This window comes from Lepeophtheirus salmonis, chromosome 8, assembly GCF_016086655.4.
Source record: "Lepeophtheirus salmonis chromosome 8, UVic_Lsal_1.4, whole genome shotgun sequence".
Taxonomy (NCBI): domain Eukaryota; kingdom Metazoa; phylum Arthropoda; class Copepoda; order Siphonostomatoida; family Caligidae; genus Lepeophtheirus; species Lepeophtheirus salmonis.
In genome coordinates this window covers 18011826-18037866 of record NC_052138.2, presented here as the reverse complement: position 1 = coordinate 18037866, position 26041 = coordinate 18011826, and the positions used below count along the sequence as shown (strand labels likewise).

The 26041-nt window shown below is 32.9% G+C and overlaps 5 protein-coding genes and 2 long non-coding RNA genes across 9 annotated transcripts; 3 read left to right on the top strand and 4 right to left on the bottom strand.

The window, feature by feature from the left end:
• The first annotated feature begins 7066 nt into the window (after positions 1 to 7066).
• Grx1 (Glutaredoxin 1) lies at positions 7067 to 7794 on the top strand. The gene is made up of 2 exons (XM_040718699.2): positions 7067 to 7428; positions 7540 to 7794. Exons 1-2 carry the CDS (start codon positions 7207 to 7209, stop codon positions 7684 to 7686), a joined length of 369 nt encoding a protein of 122 aa, XP_040574633.1. The 5' UTR covers positions 7067 to 7206; the 3' UTR covers positions 7687 to 7794.
• Positions 7786 to 15355, top strand: LOC121123571 (uncharacterized). Its single transcript, XM_040718698.2, has 7 exons — positions 7786 to 8091; positions 8156 to 8308; positions 8367 to 8463; positions 8519 to 11343; positions 12119 to 12364; positions 13770 to 13995; positions 14104 to 15355. Exons 1-7 carry the CDS (start codon positions 7786 to 7788, stop codon positions 14934 to 14936), a joined length of 4686 nt encoding a protein of 1561 aa, XP_040574632.1. The 3' UTR covers positions 14937 to 15355.
• On the bottom strand, positions 11486 to 13737 carry dup (double parked). Its single transcript, XM_040718443.2, has 5 exons — positions 13373 to 13737; positions 13216 to 13311; positions 12420 to 13150; positions 11980 to 12358; positions 11486 to 11908 (listed from the first exon to the last, which is right to left on the bottom strand). Exons 1-5 carry the CDS (start codon positions 13499 to 13501, stop codon positions 11651 to 11653), a joined length of 1593 nt encoding a protein of 530 aa, XP_040574377.1. The 5' UTR covers positions 13502 to 13737; the 3' UTR covers positions 11486 to 11650.
• Positions 14928 to 19798, bottom strand: mino (glycerol-3-phosphate acyltransferase mino). 3 transcript variants are annotated; one of them, XM_071890637.1, is made up of 7 exons: positions 19263 to 19798; positions 17061 to 17233; positions 16788 to 16999; positions 16381 to 16724; positions 15844 to 16328; positions 15361 to 15786; positions 14928 to 15251 (listed from the first exon to the last, which is right to left on the bottom strand). In XM_071890637.1, the coding sequence occupies exons 2-7, from the start codon at positions 17193 to 17195 to the stop codon at positions 14949 to 14951; spliced, it is 1905 nt and encodes a 634-aa protein (XP_071746738.1). In that variant the 5' UTR covers positions 17196 to 17233; positions 19263 to 19798; the 3' UTR covers positions 14928 to 14948. The 3 variants fall into 3 exon arrangements, with proteins under 3 accessions (XP_071746738.1, XP_071746739.1, XP_040574375.1); XM_071890638.1 differs by lacking the exon at positions 19263 to 19798 and adding an exon at positions 17348 to 17540; XM_040718441.2 differs by lacking the exon at positions 19263 to 19798 and having other exon boundaries at positions 17061 to 17598.
• An 813-nt stretch (positions 19799 to 20611) lies between these two features.
• Positions 20612 to 22732, bottom strand: LOC121122714 (uncharacterized). Its single transcript, XR_005865842.2, has 2 exons — positions 21047 to 22732; positions 20612 to 20841 (listed from the first exon to the last, which is right to left on the bottom strand). It is a non-coding gene; the product is annotated as an uncharacterized lncRNA (long non-coding RNA).
• On the top strand, positions 22728 to 23815 carry RpL26 (ribosomal protein L26). Its single transcript, XM_040717739.2, is given in 4 exon segments — positions 22728 to 22865; positions 23151 to 23285; positions 23467 to 23632; positions 23634 to 23815. Coding segments are annotated over 3 exon segments (435 nt in total). The 5' UTR covers positions 22728 to 22865; position 23151; the 3' UTR covers positions 23769 to 23815.
• Positions 23816 to 25536: 1721 nt separating this feature from the next.
• LOC139906264 (uncharacterized) lies at positions 25537 to 25882 on the bottom strand. The gene is made up of 2 exons (XR_011781644.1): positions 25750 to 25882; positions 25537 to 25692 (listed from the first exon to the last, which is right to left on the bottom strand). It is a non-coding gene; the product is annotated as an uncharacterized lncRNA (long non-coding RNA).
• Between the last annotated feature and the right edge of the window lie 159 nt (positions 25883 to 26041).

Here is a 26041-nt window from a genome sequence, read left to right as displayed (position 1 = left end):
CCCGGATTCATTTCAATCCATAGCTGATCAACAGCTGCTTTCTGCGACTCCACCCTTCCATGAAGTTTTCTACATGCTTTCATCTCAATGTACGACCAGTAGAAATAATCAAAAGGATTAGAATCTGGGATATATGTAGAGTAGTAGGCACTTTGATTTCTCACAGAATTTGATGATTTTGGGCGTGTGTGGTAGAAGTTTTCAACATTCACTGTCAATAACTATAGGTTTTTGTTCGTTTTTTTTTCTTCAAAAAATGTAATATTTGAAATTGCATTTTTGAATTTTTTTTTTTTTTTCAAGTTTTTTTTCGAAAAAATTTAATTTTTTGTGAATAGCTGAGATTTTCGAAATTTTTTGTAAATAGCCTTGGACTTTTGAACTTTTTTTCCACGATTTATATTTTTTTAACTGTGAATTTTTTATTATTTTTTTAATAGATATGGATTTTTGATTTTGTTTTCTAAAAATATGGTTTTTTTTAAAAATAACTATGAATTTTTGATATTAAAAAAAAAAAAAGTTTTATGTTTGGGACTTTTATCAAAAAAAAATACAAAAACTAAGGCCCCTCCAAAAAAATATAATCCTTGCGGATGTCCCTGCAGTCCTCTGATGTCATTCTTAGTCTAATTGAAAAATAATAAATGTTTTGATAGATACTATGTAGCACTCATCTTTTTAAAATAAGTCACTTACAACTTAAAATTTTTGTAATTTTTTAGTTCCCCCTCCCCCATATAGAAGCTATTAATCGACTTTGATTTTTTAGGAAGACTTACAAAGAAATTTAATAACAACATCACTAGTTTCAATTAAAACTTGAAAAACTAGTTAGGTTATTTTAATACCTTATCTTGTTTTTAGGTTTGCAAAAAAAAAAAAACTTGAAAAATATTCGCCATGTTTCATGAGACTAAGAGAGGATGGTGGTCAGATAAGTAATTATTTTGTAGTAAATGGGCTAGTTAAATCAATCAAAAACTAGAAATTTTCTTAGCAACATCTTCATTTTTATTTTTTTTCAAATTTGACACATATTTGAAAATTAGTTAAAATTTCCAAATATCCAAAATTTTACTCTATTTTGTCCCCTGGTTCAGGATTTAAAGGCTTCTAAAGTTTCGGCCTCAACACCACCTATCCTGTTTTTAAATCGCTGTATTTTGAATGTTGTTGAAGATATCGATCTATTTTAAAAACTAAATAACAGATAATTGTTTTATATTTTGTTGTATTTTATTATATAAGCCAAAAAAATGAGTCTTAGCCCATAAGGTCACAATGTCAATATTTTGACTTCAAAAAAATCAAACATCTCCCATTTTCAATTTCACTCAAATGAATACATTTTAAAAACCAAGCATATATATTGCAAAAAGCGTTGAGGTCTCTAAATCCTGAACCGGAGGACAAAATAGGCTGAAATTTTCTATTTTTAAGTTTTTATTAATAATAAAATATGCACCAAATTTGAAAAAAAAAAAAAAAACCCGATGATGGTGCTGTTTTGGAGGGATTGATTTGGCTTGGAATGACCCAAATGTGATTTAAAATAATATACCTTGACAGGTATATTGGCTAACTCACAAAAAAACATACAAATTAAATGAGATGCTTGTTATACAGTGAAGTTCTGTTACATTCTTCATAAAGTGGATTTACAAAATTTTGTTTCTACTTTGAATGACTTTATGTGATATTTTTTATGGCTATAATTTTCAATGAATGGCCAAATATGAATATACATTAATTCACATAACTTCGTAATTACAGTAATGTTTTGATAAACCACTTTAATTTGATCAGAGCTCGTAATGCAAAGCAATTTTGACGTATTAAAGAATCGCGCTTGAAGCAGCTTTTGCTTCCCTTCCCCAACTCTCTACTAGTTCATCTTTTTTTAAACTCTTATGGTACTTTTTGCACGGGATTTAGCTCGTATCTCCAAAACTAGTATTTTTGGGTACTCGTATATCCAGGTATTACTATAGTTAATTTGAGCATTTTTGATTTTTTGAAATGCGTGTAAAGAATTCTAGGTTAAGTATAAGTGCCTTTTCTCCAATGTTACTGGACTTGTTGCCATATAATCGTGGAAACATTCAGTTTTACTCTTCTCACAATTTTTTCTACTTGTATATTTTTCCCCACAGTTCATAAAATAATGAATGATTCAAGTCATATTTTTTTAAGGGCCTTATTTTTAGAAAAGTCAAATTTTAAAATTAAATCAGAAAATGGTAACAATGATTATATTTTTCGTCTCTTTTGGCCTTTATATGTGGCATTTATTTTATTTAAAAATACATCATAACATAATTATATAAAAAATAGACATAATTAGACGATCATATATAAATTTAAAAAAACTTTAAATTAGGGCATATTCGTTACCAGAATCATCCATAAAATATTTTCAAAGAAAGTACTGGTAAATACTCATTATAACACGAATATAATGTTTTACAATGTTTATTCATCCTTTAGCTTCAACATTCCCTCGTACTCTCATCGTATATTACACATACTGGGTGTTTGCTAAAATAGTATTGATCTTCCCATTGCTTGTGCCATTAAAAAAGATTAAAAAATCATTTGTATCTAGTTTACATCCGATAGTATTCTTCAACAAAATTTTAACTTTCTTATATACATCATTTAATATCGAACAATCCCAGGAAAAGTGGTCTGTGGTTTCTAATATTATTCATATACTCACTTGTCTCTATAAAATTTGTATCTTATTTCAACATTTCCAGAAAGTTTTCTACATATGAGCCATTTATCTGCAGACGTTAAAAAAAATTAATAGTATTGATACATCCACAAATATCCCTTTTAATACTCCGTCCCTTTGGAATATCCTTAAAAGGATTCAAAGTTGGAGTTTGAAAGCTCTTGTGGTATTGGTTGCCTTGATAAAACCATCATTGAAGGTATTTTTTATTTGCCAAGGATATTTCATAGCTTTCTGCAGGCCTAAATACATTGATATTTGGCATAGCTCTAAATGATGCTAAATGCTCCATTGGTTGATGAGTTGCACCAACTTCACCAACTCCAATTGAATCATACTTAATAACATAAATCTCTGATAACCCCCATCAAAGCTGATAAATGCAGCGATGGGTCCATATAATCACAAGATACAAATAATGTATCGCCAATTGCTATTAAATCAGATAAAGCTAATCCATTTATTATTGCAGAGATTCCATTTTTGCGCACACCATAATAAAAGAACCACTAAAATCTTTTGATTGAAATAAATCTACATCTTTTATTTATTTAAACCGTTTGTTGTGTATACTTGTGTGATATCTAGTGATTTTTTTGAATAATGTTTTTTAAAGCTATTCTAATGTCATACATTTGTGTTTATAGCAGAAATTTTGTGAACAGTTAATTCATAGATGGACAGCCCAATATCTAACTGTGTCTTTGTCTAAAAACTATAATTTTAAGTCATGACTTGCCGATAAATTAGGTACTCCATTTAGCCTATCATCATAAAAAACAAAGAAGTCTTGTTTTGCGTGGGTTATAAAAGTTATTTTTTAAAGGGTTGACAAAGTTTATTGGTTTTTAACTATGATATTAGTGTTAATGAACAAATATCAAAGGTTCATATTCGTCTTCCTTTTTTTTATTTGACATTTTGTTATTCGTTAAATATGGTTTACATGTTAAAATTCCATTTATTTGAGGTATATAAATGTATGAAGTGTGTGCGTAAGCAAAAAATCCTCATAGCGAACAACATTAACAAAATCATTAAGAGCTCAAACGTGATTAACTTCAAATTTGTTAACTAGTGAAAAAGCACATTTTTGTTCCTTAAAATTCAAAATGTCTACCTTGAATCTCAATTACAGACTCTACACGAGATATACTCTGATGACATACTTATCTTCATCCCCTCCCGCTCAATGGAGGCATTCAGTTCAACAGTAATTATGTAAGGGACACCACAGGCCTTATCCTCAATGGCACTCTAAATCTTATAGTCAAGTGGGTTCAGATCTGGTGAAGAAGGAGGCTATAATGTGCAGTGGGGGAGTTTTTTTGGCCTTGATCAATCTGGTGGCCTTTACCATTGCTGTGATGAGCTGGTGTTTTCGGCGGACATAGCTCTTGAGGTTCATGTCTTTCACGGCATTCCTGATCGTTCCTTCACTAACGTTGTGTGTTTTTGTTTGTTTTTTTTACGAGCTTGCACATCGAGATTTGAGGATTTGACTCAATATTGTCTCCTAAGGCACTCATTAACTCTTCATATTGCTTTATGATGTCGCCCCCCTCCGAGGCTTACTGATACATTAATAAACGATACATTTACAAGTAGTTCATACAACAAAGTATATATTTTCAATTTTGAAGATTTATGAGCTGATTTTTTTTTAATAAACTATTTGGGCCTCTTAATGTGTTTTCAAATATTTGTTCTCTGTTGATAATATTTTTATATATTGTTAGAAAAACTATTTATTAATAATAAAAAAAATCTTAGCTCAAATATCATATCCAAAAATGATTATAAATAAATATTCTTTATAGCAACATTGATTAATTTGCTAAAGCACTTATTTTTTGAAAGATCAATATATATTATATGTATACATAAAAATAAGTAATTGGTTAATAAATGTATCATTTTCCTAAACCAATAAAATTGATTCCATGAAGAAGATATATTTTCGCAAATTGCTGATTAAATTAGTCAAAATCGATTCAAAAAGATTGTATCAAAGCTTAACTTTAATTTTAATAATAAAATCTCCAGAATATATATTCACTAAATCCGTTTTATAAATTTATGTTTTATTGATGAATATTTAAAAACTTCATTCTTTTTTATAAATTTTCATCTTTGTTAAAGAGATAGCGAACAAGATTTTTTTTTTAAATAGCACCTTGTGTCTGTGTCCCTCTCTTTATCTAGCTTATACAAATGTGGAAACTGAAATACATGCGCAATTTTTTGAAGAATATAGACCTCGAGTGACATACACTTGTTTTTGTTCAGAAAAATCAAAATTATTATTCTAAGAAGATGAATCTAATATTTTTAATAATTATTAATACCCATTGTTAAATTATACAATCAATAATCTTTAATAAAGATGATTCCACAAAAGTACTATTAATGACCGTTGGGAGACGGTCAAGGCCCTTGAACATTAGTGGTCAGACTTTTGGACTGTATGACAGTCATTACCAACGGTCTGCCCGTGGATAGTTGACACATTTACCCAAGGTTAATAGAAATACAAAGTAATACCATAACGCATGTACGACTGATGTTTGATTTCCACCACGCTTTTTAATATTGTCATCACAGACTATGATTGGTTGCATGTTTTGTGAAAATCTGTTTGTCTTGTCCAGCAGTCGGTCCGATTCATCAACTTGAAATTTCTAGCAAGCTCGATTACATGATGGTCTAACCTTGATATTTACCCATAATCAAGGAGGCAATTAAATTACACCGTTACCTTTACTACATCATGCAGTCTTTCCTCCAAAAGAAATAATATATTAAAGGCTTGAAATCCGCTGGTAGTAAGACAATTCTTCCCAACTATGGCATTATTATTCAATAACTATTGAGAATTATTCACAGATTAATAAGAGATGAATCTAATTCGACCAATCCACGTTCAGACCCCACTGGTTAATTATAAAAACTCAGGAGGGGATCTTTCTTTATTAGTTCTCATTTAACACATTTTCCATGTTAAGACTCATTTTAACCTTTCATTAGTTAATGATTTAATATGAGCTGAGCTATTAATCATCTTTTTTCATTTGGATGTAAATCTTAACTTCGACTCATCGAGAATCAATTGTTAGAGTGCACTGTTTGGCACTTTAGAAATTATGTAATGAATGGTTGTGCAGTAATTGTATATAAAAAAGTTGTTATGAGTCATTTTGATCTGGAAACTTCATGGAGTACAGGCCCTGAAAATACTTGGTTTTTTTATGAGTCTGAGCCTAAAAGGTTTCCAGTTGAAGAAACTTTATTACCAAAAGGTGTATTTTAAAGCAAATGATTTCTAATATTATGAAAGTTTTACTGAATGCTATAGAAAATATATAAATTAATAAGGTTTAAGTGGTAACTGATAACAGTAAGGCAACAAAATCTCAATGTACCATTTATCCTGCAGAACTACTGTACGATATCATATTAATATTTATTCATTGCTAAAGAGCATTTTCACATGACGTCAACATTATTGATGTCGGCCATTTTGGGAGCCTAAACAACCAAGTTTTATAACAATGAAAACTCTTTTTCATTCATCTAAGGAACTATTGGATGTCAAAATGAGGCCAACAAATAAAATAACTTATACCTTACTCTACATCAAAATTTTATCTCTATTGGCTAATTTTATTATACATTTGACACTAATAAGTAATATCCATAAAAATATGTTATTACGTCGTTATACAATCTTATTTTCATATTGTGGACCAAAAATAACTATTATAATGGAAAGGATTAGATATTTTTCTATAATTATCCTACTTTTCCCGTCCCTAATTGATTAAAAAAATTGTACAAATCGAGTAATTTTTAGTACATATTTGATATTACTTTGATTATATTCGAATATCAATGTTTATCATTTGCATCAAGTAGTATTCAATTCATATGTGAAGTTTTTTTTATTCTTAAAGCCACTTGATGAAGTTCCATCACAATTTATTGGAAATTCGTCCATTTTACGTAATATAAAAATATCCACTTCGACCCTGCATATGACGTCTTCTTCAATTAAGATACAATTTATGACGTCAGTAAAAGCGCTCTATTATCTATAATCTATAGATAATTACTATAACCGATAAATACTAAAGCAGTAGTTATAGTTTTCCTTAATATAACATACTCTCATAATAATAAAAATATTTTTATTAAATGAATTATTAATTATATATATATATATGATATATCGATACGGTGGATATTATATTATAATAATACTACCTTTGCATAGCTAGTAGTACGTACTTATAAAAAAAGAAACTATTCAGTTATAAATGTAATACAGAGGAGAATATTGCCATTGTAGATGACGTCACTACTCCATAAGTAGATATTTTATATTTTCTCTGTCATAATCCATGCCATTGTGAATTATTGGATAAATAACTGCGATTGTGAATGTAAGAATCTAGCTAATTGTAAAAATGGGTTCCTCTTTATCGTCCCCTTCACCAACGGATTTGTTTAATCGGGCTCTCAAAGAAAATCCCGTCATGATATTTTCGGCAACTTATTGTCCATACTGTAAATTAGCCAAATCTGTTTTCTCCAAATTAGGAACTAAATTTTCATCCATCGAATTGGATGAACATCCTGATGGAAAGGCTATTTTTCCTGTAGTTAAAGAAAAGACGGGTATCAAAACGGTAAACCAGGGGTCCAAATTTGATATTTTATTGCTCTATTGACTTGCACAAAATGTACCTTACCACATTGATCGATATATTTTTAACGTCTCTTACTTTTTATTTTTGTAGGTACCACAAATCTTCATCTGTAGTAAATACATTGGAGGTGCCGCAGAGATAAAAAAGCTACTTAACTCTGGTAAATTGCAGACCATGATCGAAAAATGCTGCGATGGAGATTTAACTTGTAAAAATCATTATTCGCGTTCTAGATGATAATCATTTGTTACATATTGTTACTCTAGTAGTTATTTTTATTCGTTCGTTTGTTTTGTGTTTCTTTTTAGACAAATTAGTTATTTAAAATAAATTGATATGAGTTCATATGAAGAATTCCGTGAGTGGAAGTCCTGTAGTGATATTTTACATAAAATTCCAGAGAAATATCATAAAAATTGGATTCCATATGATTTACATTTAACTTGCATTGCTGCTCATTTGCAGTTTCTTGCATTAGGAACTAATATCGGACTTGTGTATTGGTATGATCGTCTTAATGGGAAATTAATGAAATTGGTGTGTGCTGATCGGAGAACACCTATAAGTAAAATTTCGCTTTTAGATTCGGTTGATCACATGCTTGCTATTGGAAATAAACAAGGAATCATTGCTATATTCCAAGTACATATTACTCATTCTTTCTATTGGCATAAACGTTGGGTACATTTAATTTCATTACTTTTAGATTCCGAAGTTGAGTGAAAAAACATTATTTGCTACAACTTCCGAAGGTGGTACAGACTGTTTCCACATTGAAAACGTTCATAGTGAGCAAATAACTTGCTTAGAATGGTCAATGAATGGACAAAAACTATTTTCTGGAGATTTTAGTGGACTAGTAAGTAACTAGTATAATCATTAATATCTCTCTTTTAAAATATAATTAATATTTATAGGTTAGTATGACAAATGTAGACTACTCTTTGAGGAAGACATGTACTACCAAAATATGTAATTTGAAATCATTGGTCACTCAAATGACTTATTGTAAAGGTACAAGTCTATTCTTTTAAAAATTTGAATTACGTGTGATTTCCTTTGTACCTAGGAGTTTTACTAATATCTTCGTTGGATCAGTCCTTTTTTTGCTATCCGAATTTTAATTATGAAATTCATGTAGTTGGAGGTAAATCACGACAAATAAACGGCGTATATGGTGGACTTATAAACTATGAAACCAGCTCTAAATGTGTGTATGCCCTTATTCTTAAGCCAAATTGGATTATAGAATTGGCTAAAACTTCTGTAGATGAACGAAGCTCTGGAGAAATCAAGGAGAAGATGCCTTTTAAATCTCGGTTAAAGGAACCTCACAAAGAGATTCCGTTACTCAATCCTCCAGTATTGTCAAATGTGGATGCTCTCTCAGGAGATGGTCTATATTTAAAGGCAATGGGAGATTCATTTGTAGCTTTCGACAATAGAATTCTACACATTTTGAAAATTGAGGATACCAATGTTAAAATTGAAGCTTCTTGTCATTCATTGAAAGGCATTTTAGATTTATCTGTCACTTCAAAAAAAGAAATTTTCATACTAGAAAATTCTCGAACAATCATAAGAATAGCAACATTCCTCGATGAATCTGAAGCCATTCTAAACAAAGAGAAATATGCGCTACCAGGTACAGAAGGTGGTCCAGGCTTAGAAATTTTATCTAATTTTATATCTAATTCTGGGAAAAAAATACTTAATAAGTTTCCTAAATTGATGTCACTCGGAGAAATCGGAGAAATTCTTTTGGGAGAGGTCGATACTGGTGAAGAAGCAAGTGAAAAAATGTTAGTGAGTGATGTTTCTTCTCATAGCATTATAGATAAAAATGATAGTACTATTGGCGATACTCTCAGTAACTTACAACTAGAGTTAGCAAATAATTCTTCACTTTCAATAAATGTTCAAGAGACACCAAATAAAGATCTTAATATCAATGAAGAGAGCGAAGAAAAATTGGTAGATATTTTGGATTTAAAGAAGTTTCTGCCAGAAATCAAACTATTGGAAGATAATCAATCGACTGAAAAAGTATTTCATCCTGACCCTTTAGTTCACATTCCTATCGATGTGCCTTTAAAAATTACAGAAGACGAATGTTTTGAAAAGGAGCTTGAAAAACTTCCTTTATCAATAGAAATACGCAAGGACCCGATTGAGGACGCTCCTAATTGGCATCGACTAAGTGGTATGGGACGGGACATTAATAATTTTACTGCTTGTGCACACTATGTGATTATTCAAGATGATTGTGAACGTAGTTTTATTTCTTATAGAAAGTCGGGCTTTAAATTTTGGATTTTCTTAAAAGATTTTGCACCTTGGCATAATCTTTCAATATCTAGTGATGGTTGTATTATATGGCGTTTGTATAAATCTAAAGTATACTCTTTAAGGACGAAGGATTCCAAAATATCCGAAATGAAATTTTATGACTGGATTGAAATCTCAACTGCAGGCATTGTTGACATATATATGACAGAGAATGATGGATACATGCTCAACGGAATTGATCATACTCTTATTAAGCACTCTAACATAAGTTGTAATCAACCATTTGATCCAAGACACTTTGTTATAAGACCCTTAGATGACAGCATAGAAAAACTTCTTCTGATATGTGATGAAAGAATATACGCATTGAACAGAGATAAAAACATTAAAATGTATTTATTTGAAGATGATAAATCGAAAAATTTGAGTTTAAATAGTCATAAGGAAATTGGTTCGTTCATTTCTGGTGATACACTTTCAATTTCCATGGTTAAATCATTCATTGGTGTAAAAATTGTAATAGTTAACAGTGACGGGATAGTGCTACTGGTTGATGAAAGTAAGAACGAAAGTTATTCATTTTCTTCTTCTTTTCTATGCGACAATATAAGTACAAAAATTGTTAAACTCTACGAAGATTCTATTTGGATATCCAGCCAGTCTGAGATATATCTTAATGAATCTATGGTCATGTGTAAATCATGGAGTTACTTTGAAATAATTCCAAAAAACTATCGTTTAAAGGAGATTTATTGTGATGGGATTTATAGGAATTCTGGAGTAATGTGGTCTAATGTATTCGTTGATTCACCTACAACAAAAAGCTTATATTACCTTAATACGAATGTAAAATCTCGTGAGTTGATCAACGTAAGTCTACCAAAGAAGACAGGACAGGTGGTGAATGTATCATCAAATGGCTTTCATACGTGGATGTTAGATAATAAAGGCGTTATATATATTCGAAGTGGAATTTCCTCAGCAACACCTTCGGGAAGCTCATGGGTTACTCTCGACAGTTCACAGCTCAGTTCCATGAATGTCAGGCTAGTGTATTTTAGTTTAGGAACGGATGTTGTATGGGCAGTGGACAATGATGGTAAATTTTATATGAGACTTGGATCTCTGTCTCTAAGTAATCAAGACTTTCTACCTGCGTGGATATCCTGTGATATAGAGTATAATGACTCATTTGTACCTATTAAGTTGGTTAAAATATTTTCATGTCATGCTATTCATGTAGTTTGGGCCATAGACGACAAAAAGGAAATATATTGTAGAACGGGTATTAATGGTGATTTTAGACTTGGGAATAACTGGACAAAAGTGAATAATTCGTTCGGAGGTGCCGTCCATTTGGCTGTATGTGACTCTCATGTATGGGCTCTCAATTCTATGGGAAGAATATATGTCCGGGTTGGAATGTCTCAAACTTGTCCAGAGGGTCAAAGTTGGCGGTTTGTACCGGGAGCTCTTGGTGGTTCGATTAGTTCGTCTGCTTGTGGATCTGTTTTTGTACTGAATCTTGAGGGAAAACTTGAAAAACAGTTTCCTTCGAAATTTAGTGTTAATTTATTAACAAGAAATATGGAGCATTTTGAGAATTAGACGTACTCCTTATGTTTTTATCTATAAATGAGGATTATATTTTTTAGATTTGAAAGTTGTTGAGTTATATTTTTTGTATGTTATATCTTCTTTCAATGATACCCATAATTAACATTGTGTATAATAATTATCTCTAACATTAGGCCAGACAACAACTTATATGACATAAGTTATATATGATGTATTATTTCAAATATGTTGCAGTAATTTAAACAAGGCGATACTTACAGCTAAAAAAATATACAATTTTTAATTATAACTGTGATTAATTACAATTTAAAAATGTTGCAAATAACTCATAAAATCATTTCTTATTTTTATGATCATTGATTGATTTTTCAACAAGAAGGAGGGATACGTTTTTATCTACCTTAGCATAGTCGGTATTACGAATATTAATGAGCTTAAGAAATGTGGGGGAAAGCTCAGACAATAACTTGACCATTTTGTTCATATCTGGAGCGTTGAAACTAAATGACTTCAGTAATCTGGGTAGTAAAAAGTCCATGCGTAACGCTACTTTTTTCTCATTAATAAAAGTAGATCTTAAGAACCGAGCAACCTATTTTAATATAAACAAAAAAAAACAATGCTGGCTTTAAATATAATTAAGTGATAATCGAACGAACTTACATCATAGAGCTGGTCTATCTGTTTCAACTCATCTGTTTTCTCCTTATCTGTCACTAATTCCTTTTCCATCAGAAGTTTTTCTTTAGCTAAAATCTTTTTAACTAATACTGGATTGATGCCCTTAAAACGATTTTTCAAGGCCTCCTTGAATGCAGCCTCTTCTTCATCATTTTTATCTTCTTCGACAGAGGAGGAGGACTTCTCGTCCTTCGCTGGAACACTTATCTCAGAGTGGAAAAGTTTATTGGTTTCTCGCATTGCCTCACTCACTAATAGAAGAGCATTTATCTCGGGCTTTGCAGGTAATTTCGTTACGTCTATATCCGAACAACATGTATCAGGATTGAAATCCTTATGCCATCTTGCAACTTTTTCGTTGCTAAAAGTAAAAGTGAAAATATATCTACTGTATTTACTTATATGATAACAACACAACATACTCAACATGAATCGGAGGATCAAGAGAAAGGAGGAACTTAGAGTGGAAGTCTTTAGTTATTTCCAATAGAGCATTGCTAAACGTCGTTTTTCTTTTAACCAAATCAGAGGGACTTACTGTAGTTAGAGGTTCGCTCTCATTATTTGATGGGACAATCAATAGCTCATAGTCCTCTGAAAGATTTCCGAATCGCCCTATCCTTCTCTCCCATGTAAATTTAAATGCATTGGGATGAACACAACGAATTTGTTCAATATGAGCCATAGTGACTTCAGATCTTACTACATTTTGTACAGGTCCAAATAAATCTTGAAGACGTATAGATTCGCCTCTATTGTTTCTTAGACTTATGATCTGATCAAGAGCAGAAAAGATAGTGAGTAGTTTTTTATAATTTTTAGGAATGGGTAGGAGACTCGTTGTAAGATTGGCATGACGCAAATAAGCAGGAGTGAGCCTTTTTGATGGAGAAGCAGGAGGGAGTGCTTTTTTGGGTGACAATAAGAGTTGAGGAACTTGGTAGGAGAATTGAAGTACTTTTTTAACGGGAGAAGAGCTCACTTTTTCAGGGGAAGATAACTCTTTGAGCCTGGCCTGAAGCTCTGAGAGTTTCCTCACTTGTCCCAACCTTTTCTTCACGTCAATGGGTGAAAGGGGACATTTTCCGGGAGACACTCCTTTGAATGGTGAGCTCAGAGGCGGATTGGCCTTCTTAGGAGTTAGTGAGGATGTCTGAAATTAAGAAAGTCAGGAATAGAAATTGAAATCTGTTTGAGAACTAAGTTTAGATCACTCACTAGATCCAATTTATACTTATCAGGAATAGGTTGAACTTTGAGGGGCGTGCGGGGCACCTTGCTCTTCACAGGAGTCTGAAATGGAGTTTTGCACTCCTAAAATTAAAGAAATGAGGGTAATAACAAGTGCCAAGACAAGGGCGACTTTAGGACTTACCTTCGCGTTTCCCTTAGCCAGTTCAACCTTGGAGCCCATGACCTTTCTTCTTTTGGATGGAGGTTCCGCCTCGAAACCCCTCTTCCTAGTTGAGAAAAAGTCCGTAATCTTTGCCTGAGGAGTCGCCATTTCCACTTTCAAAGTTTCAAACCCTTTTAACTTTGATTTATTTATGAGTTTCAACTTTTAAGGATCAAAAGTCAATAGAAACCCTATGTAATCAAATAATAGAGAAGAGAGTTGATTTTGGCGCGTCAATCAAGTTTTAAGCAGCTGCAGAACTGTTGCTACTGATACATAAGTGAAAATAGAAGCAAAGTTAGATGGCTGCGAAGCTCGCTCAGGTTGCTAGCTTGGTATGTGACATCCATGACGTCATTTATCAAATACGAAATAGTCGGCCAATGACGTCATTGCACCATTGTTATTGAGTATTCTATATGACTATTATCTCTTGATTGACAATATAACTAAGTCGAAGACAATCATGGAAGAAAGGCAACTCCTACGTTCTCGGCATGTCAAGTTCCTCCGTCGTATACTCGAAACACCGAATCCGTCTTCTTCTTCATCTATGGACTCTAGTCGCATGACAATTGTGTTTTTTTGTGTAGCTGGCCTAGGTTTGTTTACTTTTGAGTTCTTACTTGTTTTGGATTTCTTCCGAATCGGGATAGGAAATTCCTTAGGCTTCCCTTTTCCTAATATCTGCACTCTCTGATTATCTCTAGATTTGCTGGGTGAAAAGAAGTTAGATGAGATGAATGAATGGATTTGGAGCTGCCTCTCCAGCAAAGGATTTAACGGTAACCCTGGAAGAACGCAAGGACCCGGACATATCGCAATGACTTATTCCGCACTCAATATCCTTCTCATTCTTCAAGACAGCCTAAAACAACTCGACAAAAAAACCCTCTTAAAAGGAGTAAAAGAACTCCAACTTCAAAATGGCTCTTTTTTAGCTTCTTTCGAAGATCCCCAGTCGGATCTACGTTTTCTGTACTGTGCTTGTGCCATTTCTTATATCTTGCAGGATTGGAGTGCAGTCAATGTACCTTTAGCCAAACAATTTATATTATCTGCGTGGCGTCCAGAAGGTGGGTTTGCACAGAATCCAGGGTGTGAAGCCCACGGAGGTAGTACTTTTTGTGCCGTGGCTTCCCTCTATTTAATGGGTGATTTAGAAACTGCCCTCAGTAACGTACAAAGAAGAAAACTTGAACGATGGTGTCTTCATCGCATTGGGAATGGCTTTCAAGGTCGTCCTAATAAACCTAGTGATAGTTGTTACTCTTTTTGGGTGGGAGCCACATTGCGGCTCTTGGGAGTGGACGTTGATTTGCAATCATGTATCGATTTTACTTTATCGACCCAAAGCCCTATCGTAGGAGGTTTTGCAAAATGGACGGACTGTAATACTGATCCTTTGCATACATATTTTTCTCTAGCAGGCCTGTCCATCATTGATAAAGATTTAGGTTTGGAAGCAATGCACCCTGCTCTGAATATACCCTACACTGCCTTTGAGTATTTAAAAAGCTTGCACAAATCGGGAAATATTTAAATTCTTATTTATTCACCTAATATACATAAAAATACTTGAGCACAACTTTTCAATGTTAGAATTGTCTGACCAATCCATTCTTAAACTCGCCTTTCCGGAATTTCCATCTAGAGCTTCAAGCTTAATAAATGTTGCCACACAACTATCTTTTATCTCTTGGGAAATAGATGGTATGTTATTTGAGAGCTCAACGAAATTTGTAGTACTCTCCACCACGCTCAAATAGTGAGAAAAATTATAAAGACTCTTCATGAAATCTTCGATGAGACGTCTATAAAAGGCTATTGTCTCCAATATTCTTGGATGACTAGATACCTATAAGATACGATTTTTTCGAGTATCAAAGGGATAACATTAAATTATAATACATACATTTTATATATAAATAATAAACTTTAATCTGGGAACATTTAATTTTATTTACCTCAAGTTCTCTGAATATTTCATTTCTTCTTGATTCTTCCTCTAAATAATCATTCATTTGGTACTTTTTCCTTATGCCTGTATCTATTTGATTCAAGTTCCCTTCATTAATTAATCGATCTAATGAATTAGCTAAAACCGATTCCAGTTCTTCACAGGGTTTCAAAAGTCGAATTTCGATAAGATTATCAAGCCAAATTGCACGATTTATAAGGAGTGATTCATTCAACTTTTGTTTGAAGCAGGTTTCTTGAAGATTAAAAATGTACTTAGTATCAAGGATTGACGAAATTGAATTATACAAAAGAATATCACTCCAAATAATTGGAATTAGTTCAGTCAAAAAGTAGTTCTTTAGATCTAATCTAATTAATGTTTGATTATTTTTTAATCGTTTCAACACTTTCCTCGTTTCTAATAAATTCACCTAAAATATAGTGTAGTAAGTTTTTTTTGTAGGATACTTCAAATCTAAAAAAATTACCCCATATAAGAAAACACTTTCAAGATTACCCGAAAATCCAAAGTCGTAACCTCGCTGAGTGAATAATGAATAAAAATATCTCATCACAGAAATAGTATCATCATCCCCAACAATGTTATTTCCTGTAAAAGCCAAAGCAAATGCAACAAATGAAACCGCCATGATGCGTTGATTTCGATAAGAGCTAACAAAGGTATGATTAGATAATTCAGTAGATAATACTGAGTTTGGAACATCCCCCTGTTTAATATCATTTATCATGAATAAATGTTCAATAAAAGGATTTAAGGAAAAGGGGGAATCAAAGTCAACTCGTAAACTTCCACAGTTCTGGTAACCAAATATAGCATTCTTTGTCCATCCCTGATGAGGAGTTACAATACCATCTTTGGGTAAAAGGTCATAACTCAATGAGACAGCCACAACGTCTACTTGTGGAAATTTTTGATCTAGTAGACTGCCAATTATTGATGAAAGGCAAGTTTCTGAAAATAATAAATCAGAAGAGTCAAGAGTGTCATGATGAAATGTACAAACCTCTCTCAAACGAATCTTCGATAATTAAACAACAGTTCAATGATATCAGAGTAGCTATAACTCTCTGAAGAATATCGATTTCATCGGAATTAATATTTAAATATTGACCATAATGAAACAATTTTGGCATACTCGCTCCTCGTAGACTGATAACAGGGGTTTCTACCGAAGATCCCAAAAAGTACGGAAGAAAGTAAGAGTCAATCCATTCATTACCCGTTGACTTTGTAACAAATATTTTTGGTTCAGAACTTTGAGAAATTGACATTAATTGTCCAGAATGATATATAATTCCATTATTATATATCCCACGGAAAAAGTTCGACACAGTCCATTCTTCCAGTCTATGAAAAATATACATTTTTAGTTTTTGCCTAGTATAATTTTATAGTTGAAAATAATTTTACATCGAGTTATCTCTAAATATTGAAGGCGTGATGTCATTAAGTCTTTCCATAAGCTCAGTACAGTTACTCTCTTCACTTTCAAGATCCTTGGCAAATTCATTATAAAATGTATTTATGTCCAATATATTCCCTCTTTTACAGAAATTGGGAAATGAGGATGGCTCTAATTTCTCTAATGACATTTCATTATATTGGACGTTCATTTTTTTATCCTAGTAGAGTACAAAATTATATCAATGTACTAATCAGACAAATTACTATAAAAATAATTACCCTTGAATAATAGGTACATTTACAAGAAGGGCCACAGCACATTGGCCTCACATGGTTTAAATCTATATTAAATGGAGTCTCCTTAAAAGAAGCATCCAATAAATACGAATAATGCGGTTGATAAATATTCTTCATTGATATTTTATGTTATTAATTGTATTTTTATCACTTCACTAGAAAAATAGGAATCTCAGTATTAATTAATAATACTTAATGGTAATAACCAATAAATGAACTAGTTATTATTATATGATGTGACTTTTTTATAAAAGCTACGGAATCACTACCAAATGTATTTCTGTTGCTAGCAACATGAACTGGAAAATCTCCTACACCAGACAAATAAATAATTCTCAGAAGATCAACTTGAATTAATTAACAGTCGTAAATAAATTAGTTAATTATCTATGTATGAAGTCATTGAATTGCTAGAACCGAGGTTGAAATTTATTCCATTTTGACTTTTTCTTAAAAACGTTTCATTTTGCATATAGATATACTATTATTAACTTCCATGAAAGTACGAAAATTATAAGATAAATGTTAATTTATATTTATGGACAAAAATACTATGGTAACGCAACTTATTTTTATAATAGATAAGAGTTATTTCTTTGTTATATTTTTAAATCAAAAAAATAATAAATTTTCTCTTTCATCTATAAAAAATATCAAAAAAATTACACAAGAACTTATTGAGTGCCCCAGTTATTACACGCAAGAAGTGTTTTCTTTAAAAAAAAATTTTTTTTATCTAAGTAGTAACAATTTAGTCGTATTAATTAAATCTAGCAGGGGTTTTGCTTGTAGCATCGAGTATTTATACAGGGTGCATTGCATAAATGAAATCTCGTAGGCGTTTAGTTCAACTCATATTAAAAAAGAAAAGGAAATACTTGTATAAAATTTTAAAAAATGAGTGCGACTTTAGATTAGGTGTAACAACGAGGTAAACTCATCAAATCATTTTTTTTTTTTTCTTAAGCTGTTATTGTATTTTTGCAATTCTTGAGGAGAGAACATTTTAGTATTGAGTATTGATGTGTAGCTAATAACTCCAGGCAATGGTACTACTACTATTTATAAATAATAAATATTAAATAGGACAGTCAATACTACTAATACTCAAGATACTTTCGCTCGAATCACTGTTGTGCGACCCAGATTATTATGAATTGTGATTATATTAATCAAAAACTACTGTTATAATTTATTTATCTATATTTTATTCATTTATCTTCATAGGAGGTTTCGATATTTGAAAGTAAGAAATTTATAAAATTAAAATCTATTTGTTATTACTTTTTTCATCGAATTTTCAAGTTATTATAATGACGTCATAGTATATCATAATAAAACATTAGACATAAATAAAATAGGAACTAAATATTTTTTTAATTTCTATCTATTGGAGTAATTTGTAGATGTAAAAGTCATAAACTATTAGTTAGGTACTATTTAGTGAAAATTATAAATAAGATTTCATGATTGTCTATTACAATACAATAATTAATAAATCACGAGGAACATCTTGTTGAATGTTAATAAATATGGAGCGTACTCTAAACGTATATGTATTCTAAATGATAGTAATGTCGCTATAGTTGATAATTATGATGATGGGTTAATAGAGGAAAGAGATGAAAGTAGCAGTAAAATTTCAACATAATCTACTTAAATGGTTACATATTATGGTATCTGGTGAAGGATAAAGGAAGATGAAATATTACCAAATCCAATAAATAAGACATTCAATGATTTTGGTCCATTCGTTTCGTTTACAGGCAAAAAAAATATATTTACTTTTTTTCTCTTTTTTTCAACAAAAAAGTTTTTCAATTAATTGCCATAGAATCTAATATTTGTCGCTCAAACGTTGAAGCCAAACCCAAACTTAAAAATAAAATCTCGCGTAATAAAAATCGAACCAACACCTTGGGAGTTATTATCAACATGGGTATTTGACCAAGTCTAAATCTAAAGGTATATTGATCAACAAGATGGTGTGATGCCCATCCTTTTATTGTGGATGTTTTTAGTGTCAATCGTTTTTCTTTGCTCCTCTCATGTCTTAAAATTGGGCATGATACTTGAAAGAAGCACTACTGTGCCCGTATCATAACTCTTTTTGAAAAACTGGATGGACTCTTCCAAAAATAATATATATGTGACCAAAATGTTTCATTGGACGAAACTACTTACTATTGTATCAGGAGGAGGGAATTACAATCCCAATAAATCTGGTAAATGTGTGTGTGCTGACAGATATGGAGGTATATAGCGCGTCAACATTGGCATGTGGGACGACACATGCCTTACTTTTGACATAGTCATATTAGGGAAATAATACTAATACTCTTCCCGTCTGAGGTTACGATTCCCAGCATCATTGCAGAGGCCGGAAACTTAGTCTGGTCGACCTCAGAACCTCATCGAGCATGTAGGCAAGGTAACCGTCCTTCATGGTGCTTTCTCGTATAGTTTTGGCCTCCATCTCGACATTAAATCAACCGATTTTATTCTGTTTTAGGTCGTTTGAACGCTTATATTCACCAAATTATTGTGTTAAAATATTTTGAAACCTAGTTCTCAAATGAAGCCCCTTTGACACTATCAAAGTGGAAGTTACGATTTGGTGTCGTACAGTGTACGAGTGGAATACGGCGTGGAAATAATGATTGAACGTTGATCGAGAAAAAAAAATGAACTGAACTCTTTCAAGCCTGCATATCTATACTAAAAGCTATTATACTACTCATGAATTAGCAAAAGAAGTGGGGTTCACGCTAATAGGTACAATTACAAAAAGTCGCACTGCGCTACCATTGGTTGCTAGGAAAGCCAACAAGTTAACAAAAGGAAAAACTATTGGATTCCAGATAAAAAATCATGGTTTAGTGTTGTTGTTGTTTTTTTTTTTTTTTTTTTGGGCAATAGGGAAGCAGTGTTAACTTCGTATGCTATTTTCAATTTCGTCGTAGTTATCTTTGATTTCGTCTTTGCCTAATCTTAGTCTCGTTTTCGTCATGAAAAAAAAGTTTCGTTGACAAAATGAATTAGTCTCGTCAGGGTGGACGAAGTTAACACTGGAGGGAAGTTGTTATTCTTCCAACTCATATATTAAAAAGGTTGTTTGATGCTTAAAGAATACACGACGATAGAATTCGACCTACCTCGGAGCCTAGCCGTTGACATGCACAATTTGTGGTTCGGGGTGGGTTATATAATCATTAATATCATAAATGTTTAGAAACGCGGCGGTGGTGGATTTCAAACTGGTTTGGGGCCCAGTGCTTCACCTGTGGACTGGGCATATTATATGGGGTGTTCAAGGCAAATTTCTTCATCATTCAATAATTTTATCGTCCGAATATAGTAAAATTGCAGAAGATAATAATATCTTGCAATAAAATTACTCTCGATTATATTGCTTACAGTGATGTTGCTTCACGATAATAGCCACAACAATTTTGTCTCACAATAATAATGTACACGACGATTTTATAAGCAACCTTTTAGCCACAATCATTTTACATTGAACCACTACTGTGTTGTGCTTATATAATGTTTATTAAATATTTTTCTTCAATAACACTCAGTAATTTACATATATAGCATAGGAATCATACCTATCATACGATACTTTTACATGGAATTAAAATATGCAATCGTATACATCAATAAATTTAATATCATTTTTTGGCCAACTGTCCCAAATAGTCCTTCGGCGAAATGTCCGTTTAGTAAATTTTCTTTCAAAAAATGTTTGGGGCTAATTGTCCTAGAACGGGAGAAAACACATGAGTCACTTCTCTTATTTGCAATATTTTCTCAAGTCAAGTTCCGAGTCTTTCAATATTTATGCAGACTGCAAGTCAAGTTAGTGTCAAGTCACACTCGAGGGTACTACTCGTGTGAAAATTATAAGAAATGGATGGATGCCCTTCAAGTAGATAAGCAATATATTTATTAAATGGGCTTATTACCTTTAACCTTTTTCAATGTGATATAACCATTGAAATATGTGTAACGGACGAGGGAAGTATTTTAAGATTGGGCCACGTGTGACATCTCTATTAAGGATAATATTTATTTTTGCCCAATTTTCCACCCTGGTGATTTCAATACAATCATTTGAAGGGTTATTGTTTGAAAACTTATTGACAGCTATCCCCCCTCTCAGTTCCCCCTCGACTGATTTCAAGTAAATTCATTCCATTGCTGATATAATTAAAAATATCCCTAAGATCTTTAAAACACAGGATGGAAACATAATAAATCATAAATATATACATGTGTGCGCGTCTAAAACTGAACACTGAAATTTTTAAAAATAGTTAAATAATTCTGTAATTTTTTAAGTAGTCGACGAATTAATTAATTTAACATGAAAGATGAGAGTCTTAGACACATGTCTATTCAATATGGCCGCCCATGTTCTCCACTAGCAACTCCAGCCTGGACCGGAACTTGCTGCATGACTTGGCGATGAAGCTCTGGTCGAGGTTGGCTAAGGCATTCTTGAGGGCAGACTTCAGCTGGTCCTTGGACTTGTATTGGACTCCCGACAGCACCCCCTTTAAACACACAAACACTGCGAAGTCAAGCGGCGAACAATCAGGCGATTGAGGCGGCCAAGAATTCCGATCAAAGAGGCTGGAGTCTCGATCTGAAGGAACTCTTGGGTAAAGTTGCTAGTGTGGCAGCTGGCACCGTCCTGCTGCCACCACCACCTGTTCCTGTAAGTAGCCCTTGCCCAAGGGAACACTTTGTCCTTTAAGTATTGGCAGTACGTCTCGGAGTTAAGCCTCTCGTGGTCCTCCAAGGAGGTGAGATCACATTTATGACTTCTTGGCGAAGTGCCGTTCCTTACCCACATGCACCACGTCATCATCCCCGGCACCGAGAGACTCCGCCAGATAAAATCCGGTGTCGTTGGCCACCATCTCGCCTAGGCTGAAGGGCGTCTCATCACTGAATAAAACGTCGACATCGGCTGGCTTTTTCTTAAGCTTGTTTTGAAGAATCTTCGACCTTGCAAGGCTTTTTTCCTTGTCTACTGGCTTGATGGCTTGACGAGGGATTCTCTTGTATACCTTAAGGCCAAGATCTTTCTTAACTAGCCGGTCCATGGTCCTTCTGCTGACGTTGAACTCCCTGGAGAGGCCGCTGACGGTGACCTTGCCTCTCTTGTCCTCGACAGACTTTTTCACGGCAGCAACCATTTCGTCCGACCTTCGAGGCCTTGACTTAGATCTTCTGATCGCCTCAGGAGTCCCTTTAGCTACCACGCTGTAAACGGTGGTGCGGCTGCAGTTTAGAACCTTGGCAATTTCAGTGGGAGTTTTTCCCCGCGCGGAAAGTTCCAAAATTGCGACTCGACGTCTCTCCATATTATCGGCTTTTGTTTCTCTGTTGCTATTTAGATTTTGCTGGAGTTTTGTTTATAACTAGTCCAGACCCTTGCCTCGAAGTATAAACCGGTTTTAATTCAATAAAATCACGAATATGTGCATGGCGTAAAATTTAAAGGAATGTTCAGTTTTAGAGGCGCACACCTGTATATGCTAGTTATATTATGTAGCCTTTGTTCATTAAGGCTATGTCAATGAGTTTTAGAACTCATTGGCTATTTGTTGTTTTCAAGCTTTACCCCCCATAATATTTTGTAGGATTAATGGACTATGTTTTTTAGCAGTTGGTACTTCTGATAAAAAACCTTGTTTTCCGGCTAATTTTATTGTAATGCTTTCTTCCTTTTCCTTCTTCTTTCCTTTTCTTCTTGAACTTCGAGTAGGATACAACGTGAGTAAATAAAATTTTCTTAATCAAGTTGGTCAATTTTCATCTTGTGTTACTTTATCGTACCGAGTCGTGTTCGTTAAATACTTCACATGTGAAAATAGACTTAGCTTTTGACTATCTGCCGTGAGAGAACGGATGGTTATTCCGTTCTGGTCCATGTTGATCTTGTTTTAACATGTTAACGTCGCAGTTGTACCGGACGAGAAATGCATTGTTGCTTTCTCGATCCCCTGCCTCTTATGGCTGAGATACCTAAAACTGTGATGTTTTCTTATTTGCTCCTAGGATGAAGCTTAACAAGAACGTGACATCTTCCAGAAGGAAGCAACGTAAGAGGCATTTTAGTGCTCCATCCCACATTCGGCGACGGCTCATGTCTTCTCCTCTCTCCAAGGAGCTTAGACAAAAGTACAATGTCAAGTGAGTTACATACATTTTATTACCGCTCTTTTCTTTATTGTGATGATAAACTATGAATTATACGCTAAACCAACTGATAAAATCCTGATGGAGTTTATTCTTGCCCTCTCTGATCACCTTTTCCCTCTCCAGTCATCCAATCTGTGTATGAATCTCTACTAACCTTCACAATATTCTCTAGGTCCATGCCCGTGCGTAAGGACGATGAAGTTCAGGTCCTTCGTGGTCACTACAAGGGTCAACAAATCGGTAAAATCGTTCAATGCTACCGTAAGAAATTCTGCGTTTACATTGAGCGTATCCAACGTGAAAAAGCTAATGGTGCCACCGTTTATGTTGGTATCCACCCCCTCAAAGATCTCCATTGTTAAGTTAAAGATGGACAAGGATCGCAAGAAGATCTTGAATCGCCGTTCTCAAGGACGTACTGCTGCCACTGACGGAGATAAGGGCAAATACACCGAACAGCAAATGGCCAAATAATCTTGTTCTATCCACTATTTTTTGATAAATATAAGAAATTTATATCACATGTGTTCTATTAATTTTTGGTTCCAATGGTTTTTTTTTAATAAATGTATGACTAGTCTATACTCTTTCTGATGAATGTGTAGTTGAAAAGGCATGTTGTTGGAAGAGTTTTATATTGAATAACTCTGCTTCTGTCCAGATTTCTTAATATGTAATTCGTGACGTTCCAAAGGTGGTAACTAGTGAGAAATAAGTAGGCAGTTGAGACAAGTTTAGAATAAAGCAAATAAGCCAGCGTTAACATTAGATCTGGAAGAGTGTTCATAAATTCCTATACACATGTCATTATATATTTTAAAACATGTTTTAGTAATCTCAAATAAGTCCCTATTTACAACTGGTCGAAATAGATGAGAGCCTGTTATTTCTCGGGAAAGGACAAGGATGAGTGTTAACAATTATGAGGGCAGAGAGATTGCAAATTCGTTAAATTAAATAGCTACATAAGAGGAAGAAATCGCATTTTCCTAAGTTGTATCGAACTAGTTATTATTCACCGAAAACAATTGATATTTTCAATTTAAGTTGGTCACGTACATTAATAACTAATTCAATTCAAATTTACAACTCCTATGTTGACACGTGAACTCTCAGTCCCTTTAGACTGGTTCTATTTATTACATTAATGAATGTCTCCAAACAAATCATAAAAGTTTTAAAGCCATTCTGATTCATAAAAATTATGCTTAATATCATCAATTTCTTTAAACATTTTTTGTGGTCCTACAATATTTTTGGGGCTTCAGTACCTAAAGCTCATTTTAAAACCGCTATTATTATACTAGTAATTACGAAATTTATATATTATTTCAGGGGTGTTTCAGGATTATTGTAAGGTACTTTTTAAAAAAAGCCCTAAATTCCCACTCAGTTAAAAGTCTAAATCAATAATAAAAAAATCACGCCGCCAAGTGTGAAAAGTCCCATTTTTAACTACATAGTTATAATTCGATCAAAATTTCCGGAAGTTGTAATGATGGATGGAATTATTGCACTGTTGATAGTTCTTGATACTAATGAATGAGTGCCCCCCTGATAACCTAAACTACTTCTGCATTTTAAATATTGGGAGTCTTAGTCGTGTTCGTGGTTCCTTCACCAGACTAGAGAATGAAACCGTAGTACCAAACTATACTACACAAATATTTTAGACATATCTTATTTCCAAGTATGTACCACAGTAATTATAATTAATTAATTTTAAGTAAGGATACAAAAGAAGTAATCATCGGTTATCCCTCCCTACCCCTAATTATCGATGTCAAACCTAAATTGCACTTACTATGTTTTGTTTAAAGTATGAATTATGAAATATCCCAGGGAGTGAAAAAAAAAACAACAAACAAAAATTTGATAATATTATAGAATTTAACCGAATCATTTCCAGACTATAATTATCTACTCTATCATAAAAATACATACACTCATTTTAGCGATGTACTTTAAACAGTACCTGCATATCACATACCTATTTTCGTAGCTTTTTTAAACTAATAATCGATAGTACTAATGTGTTGTATTGACCTCCTAAAAACAGGACCGTTACTAGGATTTTTCTTTAGAGGGGGAGATGTTAATATTCGACAAAAAAAAATTTTAGTCATATATTTTAGAAAGACGATTATTTATTTCAAATTGTGACAAAAAAACGTTATTTTTTCGACAAATTTGACAACAATTTTGTCAGAAGTGTAACACATAAAAAACAGTTCGTATTTAAAAAAAAATGAATATTATTTTTATAACGATAGAAGTGAATTCAAAATAGTGTATAGTCTGCATTTATTTGCTTCTAATTACTATGGATATATTTAATCCACCTTTATTTACCTTCTAATCCTAATGGGAGTACTTATCAAGGGTGTGTTTAGCCAACCTAATATTGGAATTGACATTTTAGCAATACAAAACTTTATTTATCGTAGATTTTTACCTACAACCATTAGTTAATAAATTGAATACTTTTTCGCCAAGATATCTTACACCTGTGAATTCGTAATCTAAAATAGTAGATGGAGAAAAGAATTTATCTTGTAGACTTTAGAGAATATATTATTTTTAGATAAATATCAAACATAAGCACTTTCTATTAAGAATAAAACTTCTTCCATACCCTTTCCATCTATAATTTTCATATTCATCGTTGGAGTAGATAAATAATACGACATTATAACAAACATTCTTTCAAATATCGGTAATTCTAGATAATAGGCTAGAAGAAGTGT

Excerpts from the sequence above, each read along its gene's own strand:
- dup (XM_040718443.2), bottom strand. The coding sequence starts at position 13,501 with ATGGCGACTCCTCAGGCAAAGATTACGGACTTTTTCTCAACTAGGAAG. Across the intron at positions 13,312-13,372 it reads TGGCTAAGGGAAACGCGAAG|GAGTGCAAAACTCCATTTCA; the intron begins GTAAGTCCTAAA and ends CTTTAATTTTAG. Across the intron at positions 12,359-12,419 it reads GATCCTCCGATTCATGTTGA|CAACGAAAAAGTTGCAAGAT; the intron begins GTATGTTGTGTT and ends TTTTACTTTTAG.
- Grx1 (XM_040718699.2), top strand. The coding sequence starts at position 7,207 with ATGGGTTCCTCTTTATCGTCCCCTTCACCAACGGATTTGTTTAATCGG. Across the intron at positions 7,429-7,539 it reads AAAAGACGGGTATCAAAACG|GTACCACAAATCTTCATCTG; the intron begins GTAAACCAGGGG and ends TTATTTTTGTAG.
- LOC121123571 (XM_040718698.2), top strand. The coding sequence starts at position 7,786 with ATGAGTTCATATGAAGAATTCCGTGAGTGGAAGTCCTGTAGTGATATT. Across the intron at positions 8,464-8,518 it reads TCAAATGACTTATTGTAAAG|GAGTTTTACTAATATCTTCG; the intron begins GTACAAGTCTAT and ends CTTTGTACCTAG. Across the intron at positions 13,996-14,103 it reads TTTTTGTGTAGCTGGCCTAG|ATTTGCTGGGTGAAAAGAAG; the intron begins GTTTGTTTACTT and ends GATTATCTCTAG.
- mino (XM_071890637.1), bottom strand. The coding sequence starts at position 17,195 with ATGAAGAATATTTATCAACCGCATTATTCGTATTTATTGGATGCTTCT. Across the intron at positions 17,000-17,060 it reads AATGTACCTATTATTCAAGG|GATAAAAAAATGAACGTCCA; the intron begins GTAATTATTTTT and ends GTACTCTACTAG. Across the intron at positions 16,725-16,787 it reads ATATTTAGAGATAACTCGAT|ACTGGAAGAATGGACTGTGT; the intron begins GTAAAATTATTT and ends TATTTTTCATAG.